At 44.4% G+C, this 27,588-nt stretch overlaps 1 protein-coding gene across 1 annotated transcript; it reads right to left on the bottom strand.

The window, feature by feature from the left end:
- Positions 1–1,429: 1,429 nt before the first annotated feature.
- Positions 1,430–17,172, bottom strand: LOC128328758 (neuronal pentraxin-1-like). The gene is made up of 5 exons (XM_053258819.1): positions 16,369–17,172; positions 6,736–6,916; positions 5,682–5,965; positions 4,802–4,981; positions 1,430–4,697 (listed from the first exon to the last, which is right to left on the bottom strand). Exons 1-5 carry the CDS (start codon positions 17,170–17,172, stop codon positions 4,488–4,490), a joined length of 1,659 nt encoding a protein of 552 aa, XP_053114794.1. The 3' UTR covers positions 1,430–4,487.
- Between the last annotated feature and the right edge of the window lie 10,416 nt (positions 17,173–27,588).

The following is a 27,588-nucleotide window of genomic DNA, read 5'->3' as shown; positions in this document are numbered from 1 at the left end:
TTTATGTTTCTTTTAGATTGTGAGACGGGACCATTTTATTTGGGGACAGGGGACCATTTAATTTAAGTATTATTTTTTGCCTTTGGAAACCGCTTTGTGAACTTTGGTTGAAGAATGGTATATAAATATTCGTCGTCGTAGTAATTATCAGTGCATATCAAATACTAAGCCTGCGATAGTGCTGCCAAATTTTGAATATTTGTGATTATTCTCCTCAGCTCCAACCCTGAGATGGACGATCAAGAAAGGCTGGTATCTCTCTGTTTTTTTACAGACATCAATTCTGGGTCTTTTCCCATCCACCTCCATTTGCCTGGCATGAAGTCACAAACGCTGGAACTTCATACATGACATTAAGAATGTGTGTTCTTGAGCAAGCCTCTACCTCACAGTGGCTGACATGTAGACTAAATTATTCCTCAGTAGTCCTATTGAAATTAAACAGCCCGTTAGAATAACTCTGGAGTAGCACTATTGAGTAATGTTGTCTGGATGTTAGTCAGTCTTTTCATCTGTAATAAAGAGGCCTCGCCTTAGGGAAGTATAAGGATTACTGAAGTCCAAACTAGATGTGACATGGATTTCCATGCCCTTTCCCCAAAACTTTTGTTAAAACTGAAAATCAGCCATGGAGGCATAAATAGCAGAAGGGCAGTGGGGAGGCAGCTGGGAAGCTATTTAGCCCTCTCCCTTCCTGCCATTTATCAGCTCCACACATAACACCAGAGGCGTAACTACAGGGGGGGCAGGGGGGGCACGTGCCCCGGGCGCCATCTTTTCTGGTCACGTGGGGGGGGCGCCATGACAATTTTTTTTAAATTTTTTGTTAATACAAATGTTTTCTGCTCAGTGCAGCAGCGCTGCAGCAGTCAAGGGAGCACGTCAGCACCCCCTCCCCCACGAGCGGTCCCTTCCGCGCTGCCCGGGCCCCCCCCCCCATTGCTTTGCTGGCGCCTGGCGGCCAGTCAGTGGCCTGGCATGGCGGCGGTGGCGGGCACTTGTGAGGAAAAACCTAAGTATAATGTAGTATGTTGGGGGGGCGCGGGGGGGCTCCATTTCAGTGCTTGCCCCGGGCACCGTTTTCCCTAGTTACGCCTCTGCATAACACTCCCCAAGGTGGTGTCACAGCCATGGGAGGGGGAGAGATACAGAATGCCTCCCCGTGAAGGAAGAAAAGCAGCTTGAGGAGGGAGACAATTTTGAGCTGAAAAATAACTTGTGGGGAAAGGATTAAGCAGCCTCTTCCCACTCTTCTTCTGTTCAGACTGGATGTTTGGCAAAGCTGCTTTTGATACACACACACACACTCTTCATGAAACCTCTTGCACAATGAGCTCTTGAGACAAGCACTGTATGGATACTACATGTTTTAAAAGAAACTGTTAGAGTCTTAGAGCAAAAACCAAATGCACATGGGAAAGAGCTGCAGTTTCTTTGGCAGATTTATTGCAACCAGTTTGGAGTAAGAAAATTAAAGACAATAATGTCCCACCCATTCCCCTTTTGCACATAAAACATATACTATCAACACCCAGAAAGATCAAGTATTTACAAAGCGAGAGATAGAAAACCCTATGTTAATTTTATATAATATGTATGTACATACATACAAGCAAACATACAAGAGAAGACATTTGGTGTTCTTTGAGCAAGCATTCTCAGCTCTGGACTGCTACATCCCTTACCTCTTCCAGAGAACCCAGGAGTTCTGGCTTCTAGACCCCGCATCTTAATAAGACCACAACAAATGTGGCCCCGGAGATCCATCATCATAATGTTTAGGATTTATATAGAGTTTTTGGACATTAACAGAACTTCACATGTATTGCCAGATTGTAATCCTTACAACAACCCTGCAAGGTAAGCAAATATTATCATCCCCATATTACAGCTGGAGAGCAGCTGAGGCTGAGAGGTAGTGGCTTGCTTAAGGCCACCTAGCAAGTTCATGGAAGAAGTGAGATTCGAACCAGGAACTTCCTAATTCATAGCTCAGTCTACTACACCAGCTCTCACCTGCTGCTCATTGCATCTGCTGTATTGGACCCACAGTGAGATAAGGACAGGAACCTGGTCCCCTCCCCCACACTGGGTATAAGAGCAGTTTTGGGGAGGAGATAATTTAGTTCAGGGAAATGGCACTAGGGAGAGAGTTAAGCACTCCTCTCCCAGCACCATTGTTCCATTCAAAACCAGAGGTCCTATAGATGCTTTAAAGGAGAACAAGGGAAACACCAACACATCTGTTTTGGCTGCACAAGCTCGGCCCTCCTGCATGGATGTCGGACTACAACTCCCATAATCCCTGACTATTGGCCACTGTGGCTAGGGGTGATGGGAGCTGGAGGGCAGCCCTGCACTGGACACAGACACAACTTCTCTCCCAGAAGCCTGGTTTCCAGGTTCACCTGTTCCAATGTGCTGAACCTCATGTTTCTTTCCAGAGAGTCTAAATTTTCTTCTGACTCCCATTTTCTTAACCATAAGATCTTCGTATTCCCCTATTTACAAAGGCAGGGGGAAAATCCAACCTATTGGACAATGTAACTGATCTATTATGATAGTGGGTATGGAACAGATTCATTCAATTACTTTCCCATCTATTTCCCAACCCATATTGTCCTTTTCAGGTCAGTCTGAGTTGAAATTGCATGCATGGGACTGGAGTGGATTTATGGCCTCGAGTACATGGCCAGGCAAAGCTTATTTTCTTGGACTGTTGTCTTGCATCATTCCATATTCTGGCACTATGCAAGTCAACCTGCATGTGGGTTGAGCCTGTTAAGCGCTGAATTGGGGTTTGTACGAGTGATGTAACATTCAGCCATTCTCTTAGCTATGGCATATCAGAATCCAGTCAACAAAAAACACAGAGATGTTCTATACTGCCATTTCATGAAGAAATTATCTAATTTACAGTGATGTGCAGTGTGGCTTTATCATGCCTCCAGTATCTGATATTATACCATCAACCCACATTTCAACATGCTTCCAGGGTTATGCACACTGGCTCCTGGTTTTGGTCACATCCATGTCTAGATTACATGGTCAATCCATATTTGGAAGACTTTCAAATAAAGGTTTCCTGATACTGGTGGACGTATGTCAAACCACTTACAAAAGGAGTGTTATACATGCAAATTCAGCTGATTAAACTGAAACCAGCAGAGTTGGGGGTGGGGGGAACAGAAAAGTGGTAGTGTGAATCCATCCAAAGAGAAATGCATCTGTGTAGAGGCACACGTTACATATATGTGTGTAGACATATTATATTTATATTTGTATTTATATTTGTATATATTTATAAGATAAAGAGAGCAATATGTTCCTAGAGATCCTTTCCAAATCCAATAGGCAGGCCCAGATCTTGCAAGTGATTCCTGACTTGGAGAATGGAGCAATTAAAGTCAACAGCAGGACCAGAAACCGATCCCCCTGAGCTTTGGGATATCCTCAAAGGACTTCATTTCTGTACAGAATTTCAAATCACCCACTAGATGTGTGGGGCACATGTGACTGGCTGATGCACTTGGAATGAGGCAGGGAGCTGTTCCCTATTGGAGGAAACAGATGAGAGAAGGTATGTGTTCACCAATTGCTGGTTAGGTTGGTTTAAAAACAAAACAAAACACGAGGATCTTGCAGAAGAAGGAGTGCTGGATATTGCCAGATCTTCCAAGTCAAGGTGTCCATATCTAATTCCTCAAAAGGAGCATCATTTGGGTAGAAGAATCAGGAAGAAATATGCAACTGTTCCTTCAGTTCCTGCGAAGCATGTTCCACAAAGGCAACAGAAGGAAGCCTCAAGACAAAACCAAAACTTGTGCTTCCTAGTTGGGAGATAGTTGCACAGCTTGGTTTGCCAAAGTATAGATGGTCCAACTCTTCCAGCCACCTTCTGCAAGTCTATCTAATTAAGACCCTGAAAAAGACCTAAACCGTCTCTTAGTTCCATCTGATATATCCATACTTCCCATCATGAGAACACAGGAGCAAAGAACTGTTGGTAATTTCAAAATAAAATTTCATAACATGGCTCCATATAACATTTGGGGATGTTTCTTATTTCACAATGCCCTCAGATCCATAGAACCACTTGATAAAACAGATACCAATGCTCCAAAAATTTGCTTACTCAAAAAGAAAAGAAAAGGAATCAGGCACCCTTGCTGAGAATTCAGAAGTGCTGTCTCCCAGACCCTAAAGCCTTTCTGTACAATACTGCTAAACCCTATTCTCCTTCCAGAGAGCCCAGTAGCACTGAAAGAAGCTCCACCCCTGTCCCAAACTGAATAACCCTGCTCATCCTCCAAGGAACTCAGGAATTATGGTTCCCAACCCTACCTTTAAAAAAAAAAAGCCATGGGATGCCTTTGTCTCTCAGGGAATCCTGGGGTCCTTGTTCAAAGCCCCACCTGCTATCTTAAATGCATTCGATTTCGCTCTCTTCCCACAGCACTCAGAAGTCCCTATTCCTACATGGCTCCTCAGTGGCAGGCATTAAAAGGTAGTTTAACCACTCCTCCATGAAGCTCCATGGAGGCCTCAGCCCAGTTAATGAGGTCACCACCAATGTGACTAGTGCAGGTCGCCATCTTGTAAACCTCGCCTGGCGTCAAAATGTGGCCCCACATGTTGAAATCTGAGATCTCCCCAATGAAGGCTTGAGTAGCATCGAAACGGCCACCAAGAGTGTCCTGAGGAAAGAAAAACAGGGAAGGGTGGTAAATTTAGAAGAACCATTCATGAGTCTCTGTAAGTGGAGACAGAACTTTTAAAACAGTATGAGAGGGATATTTACCTGCTCCTGGCCCAGTATGAAAACACCCCCAGGTTTCACAGGATGCCAAGGAGCCAGGTTCTCTCCGCTCCCTCTCCGGACCCCATCTTGGTAAGATTCCCAAATGCCATCACGAGTTGACCATGTCACACAGATGTGGTGCCACTTAGCATCGTTAATGGCCAGTGGCAACGTGGCAGCCTGAAAAGTGAAGGCAGAAAAGGACAGAGAACAAGTTTAAGGTAGGGATGAAGAATACACTGACCCCTAAGGTAGAGTGGAGGGGCAGGCAAAAAGAGAAGGGCAGGCAAAAGTGTAAGGCAGCTCCCAGTCCCTGGGTGGCTCATGTTCTCAGAACACAATTATAGCGCCACCCCTGCTTACACAGCAAATCCTTGGTTTTCACCGTTTAACCTCCTGTCCATATCCCCTCCTAGACCTCTTGCTAAGGTCTTATTTTATGCTATAAGCCACATTCCAGAAGGCTTAAGACCAGTGTTCCCTCTATTTTTTTTCCATTTATGTTCAGAATGAGTTTTGTTCTGGCTGGCAGTATTCAGACAGTGCCTACAGAGTGGGGCCTTCCTGATTCAACTTGAGCAGGATCTAAAACTAGCTGAGCAGACATAAAATAACTTGTGTGTGCATGCACATGCACACACGCCTTAGACGGAACACTGCTTGAGACGACGATGAATAAAGAAGTCTCTGTCTCTTGCATTTATTGTTAGGCCTTCTTCAGATCTGGGCAAGGGTCTTTTATATATTTGGTCTGAACCAATCCAGTCTGAACATGGTGAAATATAAACATGGTGGCCATTCTTCAAATATCCCCCACTACTCAAATCAACAAGCTACTGAATTAGCTCCAAGACCCACCATGCCACCCCTGCTCCTGTACCTTGTCATTGATGAGCAGTTCCATTGGGTTATTCCCCCATTCAATAAGCACCACTTCATTGGCCTGGCCTGGCACAGAGTATGAGATGGGTGTGCCCATCCCAGGTGCTGAACTGGATTTGAGCCAGAGGCAGATGGAGAAGGCAAAGATCTCATGGTGGAGAGTACGCTTCACTTTAACGTACATATAATTGGTGCGGAGGGGAAAGCCAACACGGAAATCCTCAGAATGCTTCTCCACCTTGTGCCCTGGAGGACAGAGGGGATCAGAGATGTGGAACTGAGCTGCCAACACAGAGAAATGGAGGGGAAGTGGGTTTGTCCATACATTCGCTACCTGCCAACCAACCCACTTCTCTCTGATTATCCACTCTGCTATCTGCTTTGCTCTCCATTTCCATACACACTTTCCTCAAATTATTCATTCCCATTCATAGAAGGATCCATCCATTCATCTCTATTCACATTGCCATTGAGAATTCCATCTATTCCCCTCCCCTACAATTAACCCATAGAGTCAGGTATCTATTCAACCATGCTTTTAGCCATCCATCTCCATGTCTTACCTGTTCCATCTATTTATCCCTCTAGTAACCCACTGACCTATCATTCTCTCCACCCATCCTGAAGTCCATCTCTTTTCATAATTCATTATGAGCGAACCCCATTAAGCAATGGTCCATCCATTGAAACACACCAATTTATCTTCTATTTATTCCCTCACATCCAATGATCTCACCACCTTTTAATCTCTCTGCCCTTCTTTGTATCTGCAGATACATTCCTCAACAATCTTTCCCTCCATTTATCTGCTAATAATTAAATCCAACTTCTTTTTTACTTTTAAAAATAAAAATAAAATATCTGCTAAATGAGTACAATAAATATGTATATGTCATATTCCATCACTTTACTTCTGCCAGTATCCCCCGTTTTCTGTTCACTTAAACCAACTTCCTTCCTTCCATTAATCCATCTGTCCATCACTACCCTTTTGGATCTGGACCAAACTCCCCACCCACCCTGTACTGCCAAGCTTTGGTTTGGTCACTCACCTTTCTCAACACTGTGTCCATGGGACACGGGCTTGTGTCTTAGCCCTGCAGCTGTTGGCACACTGTGTTCATGAGGCTCAGAAGTGTTTGATTTCTCATGGATCTGGTGCTCCAAGATGCTTATCTTTTTCTGAAGAGCATCGCGCAGTGACGTGGAGAAGACAGAGCTGTTCCGATTGTGCTGGTAAGGATACAGACACAGTCACATTAACAGTTATTTAAACACAGGCATCCACCAATCTGCTTGCCAGCTTGCCAGTGGCAACTGCCCCTGGCCCTCTGGCATCTTGCATCACACAGAACCCATTCCCAGAGGTCTCATTTCAGCTGCCATTTTTGAGAAAGTAAGAAACAGCAGGAACCCTTTCTGAGTAGCAGAAGATCAGGACTCCCACTGTTTCTTCTTACCCTCTTCATATACCAATGCAAATGACAGAAGATCTGCTTTTCTCCTAAGCCTTCTGCCTGTGTGCCAGAAAGGATTTGGGAGGAGAGAGGGGGCTGATGGCGAGCACAAATAATGGCTGGCTAGTGAACTAAGCCTACATTTATGGATTCCTGTTTAAGTCACTCTGTCCTTTTGCTCTCGCTGCCCCTTATGCCTGAAATTCCCTCCCAGAAGCCCTACATTACCCTTCCTCTTCCTCTAAATCCCTCCTGAAAGCCAGCTTTCTAATGAGGCCTTGGTACAACCTCTTAGTCCTCATACCTACTGAACAAAACCTACATACATGTAACTGAAAGAAATTATCTTCCCCTATTATCTTGTCCTCCATCTTCCCCTCTTCTTTCTGTGGCCTTCTTCTTTAAATTCTAAGTGCCCTGGAACAGGAACCAATCCTTGTTTGTTATTCTGTAAAGTGGCATTCACAGTAATGGTACTACATGAATATATTATTTTATCATTATTTCCAGGACTTTTGGAAACCTATCTCACATGTCATCTCTTTGGCCTCTCCCATCTTGGAACAAAAAGCCAACTCAGCCCATGGCCATTCTCTCTTCCCTGCACACCTCATCTTGAGAAGTCGATCTATTTCCATATTGACCCTTTGCCTCCAGTTTGGTGTGGGCCTTGATGTATAATTCTTGCTTACGTATTAAGAAGGGGGAAAGCAAGGGAAAAGGGCAGTAGGTGTAATTTTAGCCACCACGCTTAGGTTAACACCTCAGATGCTCTTGTAATCTCTACTCCCACACCTACAGTGATGGTGGCAGTGCCACCCTATCCCAGTGATGATTTTGTAAAGGCAACCACACATTGAGATAAATGGTTCTCTCCATTAGAAGAGGAATTCTGCTCTCTCGCTCTTTTTTTTTTAAAGTATTAGATGAAATAATTTGTACATAAAATCAGCATAGCAGATAAAAATTCACAGCATCACAAAACTGTATAACTTCTAAATTCATCACACATACAAAGTAATGTGCCAACCACCCTTCAAAAAAAGACATTTAAGAGAGAAAGAAAGGCAAAATTTAAATTAACCATACTGTTTAAGCAAACATTAAATATTAAATCTTCAAATAATAAATATATTTTTCCTATTTTTCTCCTGACTGGCTGGACTAATCATATTCACAGTAACCATATCATGACTTGGTACACTATGGATAATATCAATTTGCTCAGGTTTTCCTGACTGTACTTATTATTCCAAATTTATTCTCAATTTATTTCGATCACTTTCAAATTTTACTTTCCTATTTTTCATTTTAAGAAGTATACAGATTCTCTCTATTAGCATAATCCACAGTATCTTTCTATGCTACTCTACACTTGGTAGTATGCTTCAATCATTCATTCATTCATTCAAAATATTGATTCCTAACATCTGGCAATCAGCCTGTTTGCTTCTACAGAATTCTGCCCTTTTGAGTCTAGAGGTCCTAGCCCTTGGATGTTCCAGCTTTGCTCCATCCACATAGTTTTCAGAAAAAACACATAAATCCTGTTTCATAACCCTTTCTTGTAGATCCCACCCAAATGGGGATGAGAATTTATTTACTTGCATCCCACCTTTCCATCGGACAGTAGGCCTCCAAGTTGGTCGACAAGAAGTGAAAATTAATACATAATAAACTTTAGACCCCCAACCAGGGCTAGTCTATCGCTCTGGGACAAAGGTATGTGTGCATTCATTTGTTCCTCCACATGTGCTTCTGAGTCTGGTCTTGATTCCCCCATTGACTGAAGCATAGCAGGTGTCCACAAGGAGCAGGGCCTTTTCAGGAGTTGCACAAGCTTTGTGAATTGCCCTCCCTACAGAGGTCCCCACACTTGGTGTTTCTAGATGCCAGGTGAAGACATATCTCCTTAAAGTGACTTTTGGCATGGATAATGAGTAGCTTTCATTTTCCTTTGCTGCTATGTGGGATTTTGTGAGCCGCCCCAAGCAGTAGTGTATTGGAGGGCCAGGATGTAAATATTTTAAATAAATACATACATTTGCCTCCCACCCCCCACCCCCGCTCATCCACCTTTTTGATCTGTTACTGCTTTTATGGTTTTGTGCCTTTTGTTTTTCAGAGTAGAAACTCACGGTTTGGCTTTGTGTGTGTGTGTGTGTGTGTGTGTGTGTGTGTGTGTGTGGTCTTTTAAAACAGCCACCATACAGGGTGATCAGGATTGGGTCTGTGGCACACACAGAGAGGGGACATAACCATGATCCTAAAGGGAATTCTTTCCTGCTCCTGAAGTTGCTATATTTATCTTCACAAAGTTGCTGCAGTCATTGGCTTTTATAGTATTTCGTTATGTTGTTGTTTTAATGTCAGGGCTGTCTCAGGATTCAGAGGGCAAACTGCCCTTCATGGGCTCTACCAAGAGAGTCACTGCCACACAAAGGCTGTGGGCCTAGAGGTGGTCTCTGGATTCAGTTGTGAGCCCTTCTGAGGGGTTTTGAGCCCTCGGCAACTGTCCAGCAATGTCAGTCTCCTGACGCTGGCCCTGTTTAATGTGGTTGGACTTCTTTTGCATGCCACTCGAATTGCCTTGTTGGAGAAGAGCAGGATATTAAGTTTTATATTTATATTCACCAGTGGGAATCTGCTTGTCAACTGAGATCTTCACCTGAGGCCTATTTCCAGTGCAGCTTTGGAGGTTAAGACGGAAGCTACTGGAAGGCCTGTTCTGTGGTGACGCCTTGGCTGTGAAAGTCCTTCTTAGGCAAGTTTGCTGGGCACCCTCATTGCTCATGTTTATACACCAGGCCAGGTCCAGTCCTGCTTGCCCAAGCTTTTAACAGTAATTCGTATCGATCAGCTGTAACTGTAGCCCTATGCACACATTACCTGTATGTTCAGCACAATCTTTGTACAAGTACGCACGTACAGATTCACATGTTCTGTTGAACGCAGGTACAGCAGTACATTCTCTAACTATATCCTGCATTTGAGGGGCCTATATCCTGTTCACTTTTACAGCGAATTCAGATACAGTTGTTCACAAATGGGAAGTGCTGACAGCTGTGTGCATGTACAGCATCTGTGTGGGCCTTTATTGTTATCCGTATCTATATTTGGCTCTTGCACTGTTTAACTTCTGTTTTTCTGTAGTCTGTTTGGTACTGTTGTAACTTGAGATACTTTTTAAAAATTTGACAGTATAAAAATGTAATAAATAAACAAGCAAATAAATAAATAAAATGGCTGACACGATGTGCGCTGTGACAGAGTCAGAATACTCTGTGATGGAGCTGCAATGAAGCAAAAGGTCAGCTCCCATGGAGGTCATGCAATCAGTGTTATCGCTGTTTTTCCCCACTGTTGCAAGTGGGAGAAACCGTGATAACAAATTGTGACCGCCCACTCCCTCCACCACTGGAGCTGCCTTCGAGCTCCACTGCAGCTCTAATGTGGAGCGTTCTGGCTCCTACAGTGCACATTATGTCAGCCATTGTTGGTACTGGCTTAACTGGTGTTGTAAGCCACCCTGAGGGCTATTTATAGTGGAAATGCAGGATTTAAAAAAATTAATAATCAAACCAATAAATACGCCAATAAAGTTCCCAAACTTATGAAACTGCCTTCTACTGAGTCATACTATTGACCCATATAGCTCAGTACTTTCCAGGATGTCGGTCAGATGGTAAGGGTTGATCCTGTGACATACTGCATGGAGAACGTGTGCTCTATCACTGAGCTTTGGGCCCATCCCTACGCACTCCAGGATCCTTCACAATGTTACAGAGGATGCTGGATCACATACTGCAGCTGATTAGGTCAACGGCGTTTTGGATCATCTCACACCCCTCCCTGAGAACCTTGGGATCCTGGCCTCACAGTTTCAGTTCCTCCATTACAGATTGGCCAGCAATCTTGAAAGAGAAGAGGAAGTCCTTTTGACTTATAATATCTGCCTTGTCTCTTGTTTGACTCAACTGGAGTTTCTAATTTCTCCAAATGAATAAAGAGTAGATACAAAATAATATAGTGCACGGCAAGTGAAACAGAGACTTTATCAAAGGGCAATAATGGTGCTGTGAGTGTGTGATCATTATTATGAAGACAGAGGTGTTACAAGCATTCCCCTATTTTTACCTTTGAAATATTGAAGGACATGTGATGAAAGAATTGTATAGGACGGTCAGCTGGGCAGAGACTGGTGGCTTGGATTCAGGCCATTCTGTATTCTCCTACTCTTAAGAGTCTAGGCTAAGGCTGTACAACTCCAGCCCTGCAGCTGTTGTTGGACTACAATTCCCATTATCCCCAATCACAGTAACCAATTGTTATGGATGATGGGAGCTGTAGTCCAACATCTGCAGGACAGTCAAAGTTGTGCAGCCCTGGCCTAGACAGCCAACCAAACTATTCCCCTAGGTGCAAAGGTGCTCGAAGTCCGGGGCTGAAGTCCGGGGCCTCTACAGCCCCTGGGGGCCCCAAAATCCTCTTTAGTCTGTCCTGGGTAATGTAGTTACCCGGCAGAGCATGAGGATGCTTAATTTGCAGGGGAGGGGGGCCCTCCAAAGGCCTTTAGGTCCAGCCTCCAAAATTACCTCGGTGCATCTCTGCCTAGGTCTCACCCTAAGGTCTCACCCTGAGGTGGCTTGGTTGTCTATATTCCATATTATAAGGAAAAGCTTTACTATAGATCAGCCATAGATATGTGGTAGAACAGTCATCTGTTTGGGATACGATTCTGTCTTGATCTAGCCACTCGGGGAATGCAGAATTGCCACCTTCCAGCCCCAAATTCCCGAATGTCCTTCCAGTGACAACTTCCAGAGGGATAACTGTGTTGGTTCTGTAGCAGCAAACACAACGGAGAGAGTCTTGCAGCACCAGTCAAAAAACCACACCAAATTACCCTTTGTGGAGGCCCCACATGAGAGTCCGCAAGCCTTCCCAATACCTCAGATGGTCCCAGACAGAATGGGGGGCAGTACATGGGATGTAGGACATGTACAGGTGAAGGCGGGGGGGCTTGTAAGGAAATGGCCTCCTACAGAGAATTAATAGAAGGGGTGAGGTGGGGGAGCTATGAATGTGAAGAGGATAGAAATGGAAGAAGAGACAGGTCACCAGAGGCAGAGCAAATGATGCTTGTGGGTGAAGGGAACATGTGGCTTAATGTACCTTAGGGAGAGGGAGAGGGAGAACATTTCATATTATGTATCTTAATCTCATATTATCCTCACGATAGTGTGAGGACAATCGTGAGGAAAGCAGAGCAAGTCTGAGAGACTATAAGAGGTTATGAGCAGACCAGAAATCTTTTTTAAGGTCTAAAGCAAGGACTCCATGCTGCTAATTTTAGTTTCCCTCTCTTTCTCTCAGGAGAGAGAAGGATAGGAGACAGAAAAGCCTTGGCCTTCAGGTTACTTCCTTTCTTGGAAAGGGATGTAGCCCTCAAGATGGAGGCCATTTTGTGGGTGGTGTGAGTGGGAAAGTAGAAGAGGAGTCACAAGCATTTGTTCTTCCTCAGGCCCAAAATTTCTTCCCAAGGATCTGGCCATGTGTGGGTACATGGATGGAAGGATGAAATTGTAAACAGAAAGAAATTGACTTATATTGGAACCAGAACAACAGTATTTTCAGAGTTGAAGGGGGGAAGAAACAGGCATTGTTGGAACATAGGAAGCTGCCATATACTGAGTCAGACCATTGGTCTATCTAGCTCAGTATGTCTTCACAGACTGACAGCAGCTTCTCCACGGTTGCATGCAGGAATCTCTCTCAGCCCTATCTTGAAGAAGCCAGGGAGGGAACTTGGAGCCTTCTGCTCTTCCCAGAGCAGCTCCATCCTCTGAGGGGAATATCTTGCAGTGCTCGCACTTCTAGTCTTCCTTTCATATGCAACCAGGGTGGACCCTGCTTAGCTAAGGGGAGAGGTCATGCTTGCTACCTCAAGACCAGCTCTCCTCTTGTTGCTCCTGGTACAAGCCTTCATTCCACAGCTATTCCGGTAAATGGATTTTGAAGGTTTTTTTAATAGGACATCAGAAACCTGTTTAAGCTGAGGGGACAATGGGGCATGAATGTGGATACCATGGTCAACAATGACTTATGATATTACTATTATTATTATTTCTTGTTTACACAGTCAGACAGGTGTTATTGACTGGTTTGTTTTATCCAGACATCGAGTCCTTCCCAAGGACCTGGGATGCCAGAATTTTATCATCAATATTGTTGGTTATTATAGATATCGTTGCAAAATATAGGCTGTTCCCAGTAAAGTTGCGTTTTGTAACTGGCTGATGGTGATTTCTGTGGCCCCTATGGTGTTGAGGTGCTCTTCAAGATGTTTTGGAATTGCACATAGGGTGCCAATTACCACTGGGATTATTTTGGTCTTTTTCTGCCACAGCCTTTCAAATTCAATTTGTAGATCTCTGTATTTGGTGATTTTTTTCCATTTCTTTTTCTTCTATTCTGCTATCCCCTGGTATTGCTATGTCGATGGTTTTGACTTGTTTTTCTTTCTTCTCGACTACAGTGATATCTGGTGTATTGTGTGGCAGATGTTTGTCTGTTTGTAGTCGGAAGTCCCATAATATTTTCACATCTTTGTTTTCGATAACCTTTTCAATTTTATGGTCCCACCAGTTTTGGGCTACAGGTAGCTTGTATTTTTTGCAGATGTTCCAGTGTAACATCCCTGCTACCTTGTCATGCCTTTGTTTGCAGTCAGTCTGTGTGATCTTTTTACAACAGCTGATTAGATATTATTATTATTATTATTATTATTATTATTATTATTATTATTGGAATAAATAAGGTGAATTAATAAATAAGGTGAATAAATAAGGTGGATCGACATATTCCTTTCAGTGAGTGACAAGCTTTTTTATTCCATCAGAGAAAACAGTTTTTGGTAAAGAGGGTAATCAGTTATGCACACCAGTTATGCACTGATCTACCAGGTCATCGTTCATCCACTACACTTGTGCGACTGTTTTTTAATAGTTCACACCACGTACATATTTTTAAATGATAAACAACTGTCCCCATATTGTGCACACACTCTTAAGTAAAATTCACTTGATTTAACTCTTACTGACATTAAAAATCAAATGACACTTCACTGTTCAACTGTGGTGCAATCTGAGAGAGGAGCCGTCATTTTGAGAGTGGCAGTATTTCCAACTTTATACAGAAACTTTGAGTACTACATGTTCACACATGCAGTGATTACGGTACGTAGTAATGAGTATGTAATGGGTACATATGTCTGTGGAAAAATTTAAATTCACCTTATTTATTGATTCCCCTTTTTATTATATATTCTTTATATTTTCAGCAAAAAACAATTTTTTTTATATATAGAGCATTTCCCCCAGAGCATTTTACTTAGCAAAAGAAATAAGAAAATGGTGCCCTGTCCCAAAAGGACTCACAAGCTAAAAAGAAATACAAGGGAAACACCAGCAACAGCCACTGGAGGGATACCATGCTAAATAAGGAAAGTAGTTCTCCCTCTGCTGACTTTGAAAGGTGCCTCTTAGCCCAGCTAGCAAAAGCCTGCAGAGGTACAATCTTCAACTCTCTTAAAAGCTACAACATGTCTCCAATCACAAATAGCCAGATCGAAGGAGAGAGGGATATAAAGAAAAAAAGTGAGAGGTATTTGTGAACAATTTGGTGGTCAAAAGGACAGATAACACCAAGCCATTAGGGAGTTGGGCAAACATTCATCACAGAGGTCAGAAAAACATTATGGGAGTTCCAGAAAACCATGTAATCTCTACTTTCCTCCCCAAAGAAGGATTGACGATGGAGATGGAAGCATTGCTGGATAAGACAGCCGGAAGATTTGGTGTATGTGGAAATAGATTTGGAAGGAAGGAAGAAGTGAGGGATGGATGGATGGAGGCAAGTAGGCAACATCAGACAAAATGGTTTAGAAAGTGTGTCACATTAAGCAAGGTAAAGGGCACTGCTTATGTTTCTCCTGGAGAAAAGAAGATTAAAGAGGGACTCCATTGCAATCTCTGTCTATTTAAGTCTCCCACAAAGAAGGCAGAAGGGAATTTAGTTTGTTGCCACAGAGACTAGGAAAAGGGAAAGAGCTTTATACTACAGGAATACAGATTTACAGTGAAGAGTTACTTCCCAACTCAAAGAACGATAGCAAGTTGTAAAGGACAAGCCCAGACCTGATTCAAAACTTAATGACTGAAACACTGAGTGATGACTTACAAGTGTAAAATGGATATAACACCACAAATAAGTTTCATATCTCAGAACATCACCTCAAGCACACTCTTTTTCAGTAAAGTCTGTGCACACATTCTGCTGCCAGGCATTGCGTAGAGATTAGAGAAATCAAACAATTTGCATGCATGTATGAATCAGGATGTAGATAATGCAGCAGTGCATTTTTTTTCTATGATGCAAAGTGTGTGTGTGTGTGTGTGTGTGTGTGTGTGTGTGTGTGTGTGTGTGTGTGTAATTGATGGGGATGTATGCATGTACAGTTAGCTGAATGAAATGATGGAGGGAAGATTTCTCAGTCTGAGATGGGGTCTTTAAGAAGTGGGATCCAGAGTATTGCCCCTCCAGAGGCAATTTAATTTAGTTTGTGATTTTATCATCAACATGGTGGTAGTGGGTGTGGATGCTTCATGGATTAAATTTCTCATTTCACATGTGATATCCAAACCATCACTTTGGAAAAGTTGTGAATTTATACGTGCACTGGAAGTTTATGAAGCAGTAGTGGCAAAAATTGTCGTAAGTGGTTTTGGTAGAAAAACTCAGGGTGGGGGAGCAATATTAGAAAAGCAGGATTTATAGGTGAGTTCAATGGGGTAGCTTTTACCAGAGACAGAGGGATTGCATTGGAGAGCATTGGTTGGAGGTGTTTGTTGAGGTTGTATGAATTGATGGGGAGCAGATAGGGAAGGATGGGTGGTTACAGAGAGGCTCAGACATGAAAACCACAAATGATGGAGAGAAGCTGAAGAATGTACACATTGAGGGCTGGCTGACAAGTTTCATGGATGGATGGATTCATGGACAAAGAACAGGGAGGGAGGGATGGAAGAAAAATATACAGATGAGTGCAAAAATGAATGGGAAATAGCTGGGCATACACCAAACAGACTGAGAAGAACCAATAAGTGCACCGGACAAGCTAAAAATACTTTTCTCAAAAAGATCTGGCTGATATACAAGCCTTAGTACCTGTAGATGCTCCAGTCTCTCCTTGAGTGATTCCAGCATCCTCTCCATCTGGTGAACCCCAGCAGATGTCTCCTTGGGTGGATCTTCCATGGTGTTGGCAGCCGCAGCCCCCTTGCGAAAGGCATCATGGGAGGTGTGCCCCACCTGCAATTCATGGTGCTCCCGTTGTCCAAAATGGTGGTACTCATTCTCCCTGGCATGGATGCTTTCATGGGGATCTCGGTGGCCAGCTTCATGATGTCCCCTGTGGCCATCCTCACGGTGACCTTGATGACCATCTTCATGATGACCTTGATGACCATCCTCATGGTGACTCTGATGTGCATTCTCATGGTGTCCCCTGTGACCATTCTCATGATGGGCCCGATGCCCACCCTCATGATGCCCACTCTCATGATGGCCTCGGTGGACCCCCTCAAGATGCCCATGGCCATGGCTATGGCTATGATTGTCTTCATGGTGACCACTATGGTGCTCCCCATGCCTCCGGGAATGGACTTCGCAGCGGCTCAGTTTGGCCGTCAACTCTCGCACCGTCTCCCTCTGGTCCAAAATCATCTCCTTCTGGTGCACCACCGTCTCCCGCAGGTGCAGGATTGTTTCCTTGGCTTCTTCTAGAGTCCCTACCCAGTGCCCGTTGCCCCCACTGTTCGCCCCTGCTCCATGTCGCTGCTGGCTGGTGGACTGGCAGCCATTATCCATGTCCAGTGGCATAGGACTGCAGATAAATTTGGGCAAGCCATATTCCGATGCGGGTGCCAGTGGAGAGAAGACGAGGCAGAGCAGTGTCCAATGCCAGGCCATTTCCATAGCTGTGATGTCTCTAGCAGGTGGGAGAGAGGTGGGGTGGGAATGAGCAGTTCAGAATGGGTGTAATAGCCAGGGAAGGAAAACAGAAACTATTCCAACTAGAGACTGCCGATCTAGAGATTATGAACCCTGCTACAAAGCAATAGATGCAACATCAGTCACCAAGACCCTCTCTGAGAAGACCCACAAAAATCGAGGTAGTCTCTTCAGAGTCGCCAAAGGTCAGCTTAAAGGCCTGTATTAGGAAGCAGATCCAAAGGTCTTTGAATTGTGGAACGTATTCCAGCCAGAACACACAACAGGTAATCTGGAGCAACTCAAGTCAAACTGGGTCCACAAACACGATTCATGTCTTGTCCCTTGAATGCGCCAGGCGTCTGCTTGTGTTGCCTGAGCAATTGGAGTCTTTCTCCTTCTCCTGGTATCTGTGCCTTACTGAACACCAGAATCAAGCTGCCAGCAGGAGTCCCAGCACTGTAGGCAGGTGGGATTTGTGCTTTTCCTGCCTCTCCTTCCTGTCCAATTTGCCAAATCCTCTCATGATGCAGAGAGAAGCATCGTCTCCCCTGGCGACCGAGAAATTAATGGGCTTAAGGTGTCAAGGCAAAGCTTTTTCCTTCACCCCATTTCTGAGGCCCCAGCCTGGCAGCCTACATACAACCTCTCCTCTGCCCCCAGCAGATAAGAGACTTGGAAAGCTAAAACTCTACTCAGGGGAATTAAGTTACCAGCCAAAGACAGAGAAGCTAAGTATGAGCTTTGAACTAATTCACTAGTTTCTCATTGAATGAGAATTAATTACATGAGGGTCTATTATTCACAGGTAGAGTTGGATGCCAGAGTCAGGTGAAGGCAAAACAAGACAGAGGTGTGTCATGCAGGCAAATATAATGTGTGAAGACAGAGAAATAGGGAAAGAGAAAATATTTAATGAGAGAGAGAGAGAGCGCGCGCGAGAGAGAGAGAGCACCTTTTCACACACAAGTTCACAATTAACCTGTCAAATTTCAATACCGGGGTAATGTTTTATGATGGACTATACCAAAATGTTTCATTATCCTTTCAGCACTCAGGTTTACCTGTGCTAACCCCTGCCAGACCCCCGAACACCCAGGATTGGTGGGTAACAAATTCTAGAAATTTTACGGTGTATCCACTCTGTAATAGCTTTTTAGAATTGTTTAAGCATGCCACCCTGAGCCCATCATCACATCTGTAATGGTATTTTTCACATTTTCCATGAGATTTTTTACCCTATGCAACCAAATATGCTCAGCTGCAAAGGAGTGTGCTCAGTACAATTTGAAGCTACCAGTATTGAAATGTGAAAGGGTAATGAAAAATGTTCAGTCTAGCCCATTACAATACATTAGGCTGGTATTGAAATCTGTCAGGGTAATGAAAAATTCCAGTCTAGTCCATTGTAAAACATTACTCAATAAAAAAAAATCTCACCAAAAGATATTGCTACATCAGCCCTAGGATATTTATTTTTTTATTTATTGTTCAATTTATATACCACTTTTCATTAAAATAATCTCAAAGCCATTTACAATATAATTGTAAACAGAGCATAATTAAAATACAAAGGTACAGATGATCTCAAAAATTAAAATACATAATTAAAATACAAAAGTACAGGTAATATAAATATAAATATAATCTCTATTTTATAATTTAATAACCCATAAAAAAGAAATAATAATAATACATAAAACACAAAGCATCAGCAGTAAAAACAATACTTTCATTCATAAGCCTGAGTGAAGAGCCATGTCTTTACTTTTGTCTTTAAAACTGTCAAGGAGGAGCGGATACGAACCAGGAGAGGATTCCAAAGTTTGGGGGCAATAACTGAGAAGGCCCTGTCTCGTGTGCTCGACAACCAAGCCTCTCTCACTGTCGGCACACGGAGCAGAGGCCCCTCTGGTGATCTTGTCAAGTGGGCAGAAATCGGCTTGGGAGCAGGCGGTCCCTCAGATATCCAGGGCCCAATCCATTAAGGGCTTTAAAAGTCAAAACCAGCACCTTGAATTGGATCCGGAAACAAATTGGTAGCCAGTGCAGCTCTTTCAGAATGGGTAATATGATCCCAACAGGCAGCTCCGGATACAATTCTAGCTGCTGCATTTTGCACTAGCTGCAGTTTCCGAATATTCTTCAAGGGCAGCCCCACATAGAGCGCATTACAGTAATCCAGCCACGATGTCACTAGGGCATGGGTAACTGTGGCCAGATCTGCCTTCTTGAGAAAGGGACGCAGCTGACACACTAGCCAAAGCTGTGCAAAAGTACCTCTGGCCATTGCCTCTACCTGAGCTTCCAAAAGCAGAGACGGGTCCAGCAACACGCCCAAGCTGCGCACCTGCTCTTTCAAGGGGAGTGCAACCCCATCCAGAACTGGTCGGATCCCTTCATTCCGATTGGCTCTCCTACTGGCACTGCCTTCTGGACCCTCCCCGCCAAGAAAGTACCAAAGCCACTCAAAAGCAGTGCCTCCAAACCCCATACTTGAGACGCGGTCCAGAAGGATACCGTGGTCGATAGTATCGAATGCTGCTGAGGGGTCCAGAAGAAGCAGAACCAGCAGGGACGAGCTCCCGCGGTCAAGCTCCCGGCATAAGATATCTAGCACCTTCACCAAGGAGTACCTTTGCCACCCACCCTAAGCAGGGGTCGGCAAGATATTGCAGCATCTAAGTGACCAGTCACTTCTCTCTCAGCCTAACCTACTTCACAGGGTTGTGGTGAGGAAAAACTTCAGTATGTAGTACACCGCTCTGGGCTCCTTGGAGGAAGAGCGGGATATAAAATGTAAAAATTAAAAATAATATTTAAAAAGTGCTATTTGGGGCCCCCTTGGTGAGGGCGAGGCGGCCACTTTTTTAATGACTGTTTCAAAAGCCAGCAATACAATGCCATATCCATATATTTAATATATGGTAACCCAACACCCTAGCAGCAGTCATGGTGACCGCACAGAGTACTCTTCGGCAGTTGCACCCGCAACAGCCATCTTCCCCCACTTACTGTGCAATACCCACACTGTTGCCTCCAGTCCTGCAGTGGCAGGAGCAGAGGCACTTCGCCACAGGAAAAGACATATGGTGGGAGTGTTGTTCACACAAGAGGCCCCAAGCTCTTATTTTAGAGGTGGGGGACCATGGGTTCTCCATGCATAGCCCCGATCCACTGTGCCGGGTGGCCACCTTTTACAAACGGAATGGCATTCCTTCCCTGACTGTTTACTTGACTGCTTACTTGATTGGTTCTTGCAGACTGCTGCTGCGTGGACTGTGAAGAGATTCAAACTCCTGCCTGAAGGGAGGTGTGGGTCTTGTGGGTGCAGCTGTCTGCTGCTGCCCTCCTGTGCACAGCACCTTTGGGCTTATGAAGGGGAAGTCCTGGGGGTTCTCCCTGGCTGCCTGGTTGTGTGTGGGAGGGGCTGTGATACCACTGTCATTCCACAATCACTGCGTGCTGATTGGTGCATTTTCTGAATGGCTAATGTTGGAGGGCATCATTGATACACAACATTCTGACTGATGGCTGGCATGATCTTATTATATCATGTAATAATGGGGATCATATTACACCCATCTCCATGGGAGCACAGAAGGTGTGTTAATGCAGGACAAACTTTGTCCCAGATGTAAGCTTTTAGAAAGCTTTAACAACATTAGCTCATCGTTCTAAACATAAACAGTGTTCATAGTTATCCTCCTAGTATCCTTGTGAGATAGGCTAGGCTAATTAATATGGCAGTTACCCAAAGTCACCCAGTGAATTTCATGGCTGAGTGAAGATTTGAACCTGGGTCTTCCCAGGCCTAATCTAATACTCTAGCCACTACATCATGCTGACTCTGTGGGGGAAGCAATGGAGGTAAGCTAGTTATCAGGCTGCTTGCCTTGCCCTGCCTTGCCTCCCCTCTGGTGCAACCTATGCCACACGTTTAGCTGAATGTATGATAATGGCTGCTTTGCACATTCAGCTGTACGACTGTAGGGGCTTCCATTAGATCAGGAACTCTGTGCAGTCAGGTGGAAGTTTCCAGTTATCGGATAATATAATGTTACAATCAGAAGGGACCTTAGGGGTCTTCTGGTCCAACCCCCTACTCATGTGGAAGCTTCTACATGTTTGCAGCTGTACTTGTGTAGAGGCCCCTTTCACACATTCTTCTGAAGGGTTGCAAAGGTCAAGGGCATGACCAGCAGGGGCAGAGCCATCATGTGAGTGAATGAGTTCAAAGAACCCGGGCCGCCAATGAAAAGGGCTGCTGGAGCCCCTGTTGTATGTGACGTCACGTGCAAAGAGGGCGTGGCCCAATTGCCCGAAGGCCTGCCCCAGTCCTCTCCCTCTAATTTCCAGGCAGCACTTGCTGCCTGAGAGCATTCATTTCAATACATGCTGTTAGGCAGCAAACACTGCCTGAAATGAGAGGGTGAGAGCTCGCTCAGGGTATCCCAAGCCCAGGCCACGCCCCCTTTGTGTGTGATATCATGAGCACGGGGGTGTGGCTTGGACTTGGGATAGCCAGAGCGAGCTTTCCCCATCTCACTTCAGGCGGCGTTTGCTGCCTGGCAGCATTTATTTCCCTTCCTCTTCCTCACTGGAGGAAGAGGAAAGGAAATACAGTAAAGGCTGTAAGGTATCAAACACCATCTGGGGCGAGCTCGCTCGGGACTCTCTAGAGCCCAAGCCATGACCCTGTGCGTGTGGTATCATGCGCACAGGGTGTCACTGTCAGGGTCACCACCAGGCAGGGCCGAACACAGGCCACCGTTCGGCTGGCTCCGCTCCTGATGACCAGCCAGTATGGTATAGGAACATAGGAACATAGGAAACTGCCATATACTGAGTCAGACCATTGGTCTATCTAGCTCAGTATTGTCTTCACAGACTGGCAGCGGCTTCTCCAAGGTTGGAGGCAGGAATCTCTCTCAGCCCTATCTTGGAGAAGCCAGGGAGGGAACCTGAAACCTTCTGCTCTTCCCAGAGCAGCTCCATCCCCTGAGGGGAATATCTTGCAGTGCTCACACATCAAGTCTCCCATTCATATGCAACCAGGGCAGACCCTACTTAGCTATGGGGACAAGTCATGCTTGCTACCACAAGACCAGCTCTCCTCTCCGAAAAACAGGGTTCGTCTGGGATTTGAACCCGGGGCCTCCCGCATCCTAAGCGAGAATCATACCCCTAGACCAATGAGCTTCCCTCCTCCAAGCATTCAGTGAACATATTGAGGGGAACAATTAAATAGGGTATATGTTAGACTTCTGTTATGTGGCCACCGACTCAGTGCTGGCATCAGGTTTGTGGGAGCCCTGGGTCAAATGCCTTTGTAAGCCAACGAATTGGTGAGGGGGCAACTGTGCTGGCAGATGCCTTCATTTTTGCCCATAATGCAATCCACCCCCACGCACACTCACCATTTTTGTGCACTGGACACAACCACAGGAACATTGTGTTAACAGGTAAAAGAAGATGGTGGCCTCCAGAGTGGCTGCCCAAAAAGAGCTCCAAGCCGCTGCCACCATTGCCACTGAGGTAAAGCCCACAAAAGAGAGTTTGAGGGCAGCTTATCTTGACTGCTGCAGCAGCCGCTTGGTGCACTTCTTGCCAGCTTCAGTGGCAGTCACCATCTTTTTTCACCAGGGCCTCAAGAGCTGACCGTGGTCCCTCAGGCAGTGCCCAAGTCACTGATCCCTCAGTGGTCCCTTAGCCAGGATTACAGATGCGCAAATTTATTCAAATTTGAATTGATTCGACTCTGATTTGAGGGATTTGAATTTGAATAAAATCTCCCCTTAAAAGGGCAATTAGATTCGGATTCGGATTGAATTTTTGAAATCCAATTCTAATTCAATTCGAGGGCCGTTTGGCACCTTTTAAAAACCATTCAGGACCCCTGATTAGTTTTTTTAAAAGGTGCCAAAACAGGCTTGAATCGATTCAAATTCAATTCAAATTAAAAATGAATGTTCAGATGTGATTTGAATTCCAAACAATTTTTTAAAAATTTGAATCAAATTGAAAATTCAGTTCGTGCACATCCCTAGCCAGGAGCTAGTCCTTTGCCAACATAATGGGGACTATAGAAGTGCTCAGAAAGGAGAACCTAATTTCTCCTTGAATCACGCCTCAAAAGGATTTTGGAAGTTCTCCTCGAATCACCCCTTAGGATTTTGGAAGGATTTGTTGGGGAAAAATTTCACTACAGATTCATATAAGCTGTAAAGTAAACCTACCTAGTACATTCCATGCATCTGATGAAGCAGGTTCTTGACTATACACAAGTCATACCACAACAAGCCAGTGAATCTCTTAAATGGCTCGCTTGCTTTCTCTTTGTGCTGCTACAGATGAACACAACTTACTATTCTGGAGAAAAATGCAGCGTAATAATCACAGCTACAATCACACATACACACAAGAAATTGGCTTCATGGATTGCAGAGTTATTTTGCTTTCTTAAAACCCATTAAAATTGTTGGGATGCCATGTTACCTGGTTGCCTGTGTGGCTCTGTGGAGTTGTAGAGAATGCAGCATCCCTCCTTGGGACTTCTATCTTCCCTCAAAGGGAGAGATGGTTCCAGGCCAGTCAAGTTCCAGTGGGGTTGAGCAGTCAAGGCAGGGAGAGCTACAGGGAACAGCTCCACTGGGACCACCATGTTGGATGTGGCAGGAAGCAGGAGGTGAGACCAGGGAGGGAACAGAGCTTGGAGTAGGCTTTAAGCCCTCCCTGTCAGCTCTGTACTGGGGATTTAAAGCCAAGGTAGCTGGTGATGAGGGCTGCTCTTGAGAGTGGGAGCGGGAGTTCTCCTGGAGAAGGAACCGGCTGGACGTGGCAAGCCAGGATGACTATGACAACTAAGTAACTTCTTCCTCTCTGGTTTACTCTGAGGCTGACCTTGTCTGTTCTCACCCTGTGATTCTGGAGTAAAAAAGGGCCAGGAATACACCTCCTCCCCCTTGGAGTATGACAAAACTATGTATTTGAGTTGAAACATTTTTCACAAATGTTCAACAAAATTCCAGAATTAGAATTTGACATCTACGATGCTGAGTCTTTTAAAATTTAACTAATTATTATTTTACTAATGATCAGTGGGTGATGATTGATTTCTTAACAGCTAAACACTGTCAGAAATGGGCATGTATCTAACATACATGTATTTTAAAATATGTATTTTCAATACTTTTGTATTTTGTATCTAAAGTACTTAATCAGTCCTGTGTTGTCTTTGTAGCAACTCAGCAAGCAAGTTCTTAGGAGGCACCCCCTTTCACACTAGGATTCTCTGATTAGAAGTTACATAACAAGGAGAAAAGCAAGTGATAACAGGCTTGACCAGTTTGAAATGTCCAGGCTAATGTCTTTCAATAATCAGTGAACACCCACATTGGGATGCAAATTCCACCCCCACCCCTTGGAAGGTGGGAGGGTTTGCAGACATGTGGATTAATTGAGATTTGCCTACACATTGTCCTTCTCTGGTCTACGAAACAGCAATCAGCAAAGCACTGTTAGGAGGGCAAGAGGTAAATAATTATTTTATCTTCTTAAAAACTCAGCGCTGGCTGAGAATCAAAGTATGATTCCCAGCCAGCAGCTACCCTGTTTGTTAGGTATTTGGGGGATCGGGGCTGTTCTATCCTGGGTACTGTCAGAGGCGCTCTTACACCTGGACTTTGGGGCCAAAGTCCAGGGCCTCCACATCACCTGGGGGCCCCCAAATCCTCCTTAGTCTGTCCCCGGTGATGTGGTTGCCCAGCCAAGCATGATGATGCTTAATTTGCAGGGGCGGGGGGCCTCCAAATTACCAGGCTCCAAAATTACCTAGATGTACCTCTGGGCACTGCATTCTTTTGTATGGTTGTGATGGGGGAGAGAGTGGGAGATTTCCATTTGCCTCCTGATTGCAAAGAGGTGAGAGAAACTGAGAATCCTTATGTTTGTGTAGCTGGAAAAAGGTCCTATGTTTCCTATGTGTAGGGTAGGGATGTGCATGGAACCGCAGACGTGTGGTTCGAAGCCGGTGGTTGTGCAACTTTAAGGGTTAAGGGTGGGGGAAGGTGCACTCACCCCTCCTGCCGCTTTGCCCCCACTGGCACTCCTTCCCAGTAAAAACCTTTGAGGTGGCAGCATACCTCCCTGCCTCCCCTTCCCTGTTCTGGGCGCGCATGCGCCCGTCGCATGCACGTCAGGCAGGTGTGTGCGTGCACGCAACAGGCACACGTGCATGTATTTTCACATGACAGGCACATGTGCATTTTCTACACAGACTGGCAGCAGCTTCTCCAAAATTGTAGGCAGGAGATTCTCTCAGCCCTGTTGCTGCCAGGGAGGGGAGGCGGGCACCTGGAGGTGCTCTTTCCAGAGTGGGCCAATCCCCTAAGGCAGGCCTGCTCAAATTCGGCCCTCCTGCAGATGTTGGCCTACAACTCCTATAACGTCTGGCTGGTAATGTCTGTGGCTGGAGATTATGGGAGTTAACTTGTAGTCCAAAAACAGCTGGGGGGGGGGGATGTTGAGCAGGCCTGCCCTATGGGGAATATCTTACAGTGCTCAGACATGCAGTCTCCCATTCAAGTGCAAACCAGGGTGGACCCTGCTGAGCAAAAGGGAGAGCAAAAGGAAGAATTCATGCTTGCTGCCATAAGACCTTTCCTCGCATGTGTCCCGTATGCCCCCTCCCCTGAAATTGAGAAGTCTATGCCCCTGGTTTTTGAATTATTGATCTGATTGCGTGTTAGAAATTTGTTGAGAGCGATAACAAAATATGATTATTCACATTACTATGTTGGATGGGTATCCCATTGTCCAACGGCTATTTTCTTAGATTATAATACTAGTCTAGCATCAAGTAGTCCTGTAGAATGGTTGTTTTCCTTTGTTGAGATGATTCACAGTCCCAGGAGGCACAACTTGAGTGATTTAATCTTTGAAAAACTTGTATTGCTTGAAGGAAATGGAAAAAAGTTTGGACAAGTAACGAACATCTCAAAATTGTTTCCTTTTTTCAGGAATTGTATTTTGTATTTTAAGATGTATTTTAAAATACTATTTTGTATTTTGTATTTTTATTGGTTGTTTACCAAATATTTTTAATCTAAAATACGTTTTCTCGGGTATTTTGCATTTTGTATCTAAAATATATTTTCTGAGTATTTTGTCCATCTCTGAACACTGTACAGCAATTCTGTTACTTTTTAAAAAAAGCAAACCTTGCTTGCAGGCTTAAAAACCTTTTTAAAAGTATCTTGACATTCATCTTTGAGGATTTTTGTTACAGTCCCCTTAAAATCTTAATTATTTTTGGTGAGTTTTATAGCAATAGTGTGCCAGATTCACTGACTGACATCCACACTGAATTACTCCTGGTATGTCTCATTAAAGTTAAGTAATCTGTTAGAGCAAAGCACCTTTTAAAAGTGTTCCCCTTTTATCTGAAACCTTCAGCTCAGGTAACCCACAGAGATTTTTTAGTGTGCATTATACACACATGCACACAAATTTAAATGTTAACATTATGAGATGATAACTCATAAGAGATTTTTATACTAGGCAGTATATAAATTCAATAAATAAATGAATTCAATAAATAAATAAATAACAACCGTCACTGACTTATATCCAAACTAAGTTACTCATGAGTACTCCCACTGAAATGAATAGGACAAGTAACTGTCCCACAAATTTCAATAGCACTACTCATGAGTAACTGAATCTGGAAGTAAGCCAGTGACTATAATAGCCAAGTCCTCTGATCAGGAGACAACAGAGCTAAGTCCTAATCATTAGTCAGTGAGGCAGGGAGACAGGAGGGCTCTGCATACCCTTTACAAGCCTTAAAAGTACCCCCAGGGTGTTTTTCACACAGAGCTTTTAGCTCACATCTCCTCCAGAATGGAGGGTGTGCGTTCACATATTGACCAGATTTACCTCGAAGTCCCTGCAAGCTATCGGGGAGCACTTCACACACGACGTTGTTTTTTCATTGTGCATTAGAGTATAGGCCAATTTATATCTAGGGTAAAAATATCCACTTTTTGCATTGGGTTTTTTGTTGGTGGTGGTGGGGGGTTTGGTGGGCGAGACTTCAAACTCACAATAAAGCCTTGCAGTAAACTCACGGTAAAGCCAGCTATGTGAAAAACGCCTAGGAGTTTGTCTACCCCTGGTTAGGAAAGACTCCTTTAGAGTAACTCCTGAATAGTAATTTTGAGTAACTTAGTCTGGATGTCAGCCAGTGTTTATACCGCTTTTGTTCTCCAGTAGACACTTTACCACCCTGGACAATTAACATTTGCCCCCAAGGCATTTTTCGTTCCTTATGTGCAGCAGGATTTTCACATCGTGGCATCCAGAGTTGGAGAATCAATGAATCTGACACCCATC

Source organism: Hemicordylus capensis, chromosome 6, assembly GCF_027244095.1.
Source record: "Hemicordylus capensis ecotype Gifberg chromosome 6, rHemCap1.1.pri, whole genome shotgun sequence".
Lineage (NCBI taxonomy): Eukaryota > Metazoa > Chordata > Lepidosauria > Squamata > Cordylidae > Hemicordylus > Hemicordylus capensis.
The sequence above is the reverse complement of the archived record's forward strand: the minus strand, read 5'-3'. Positions and strand labels throughout refer to the sequence as shown.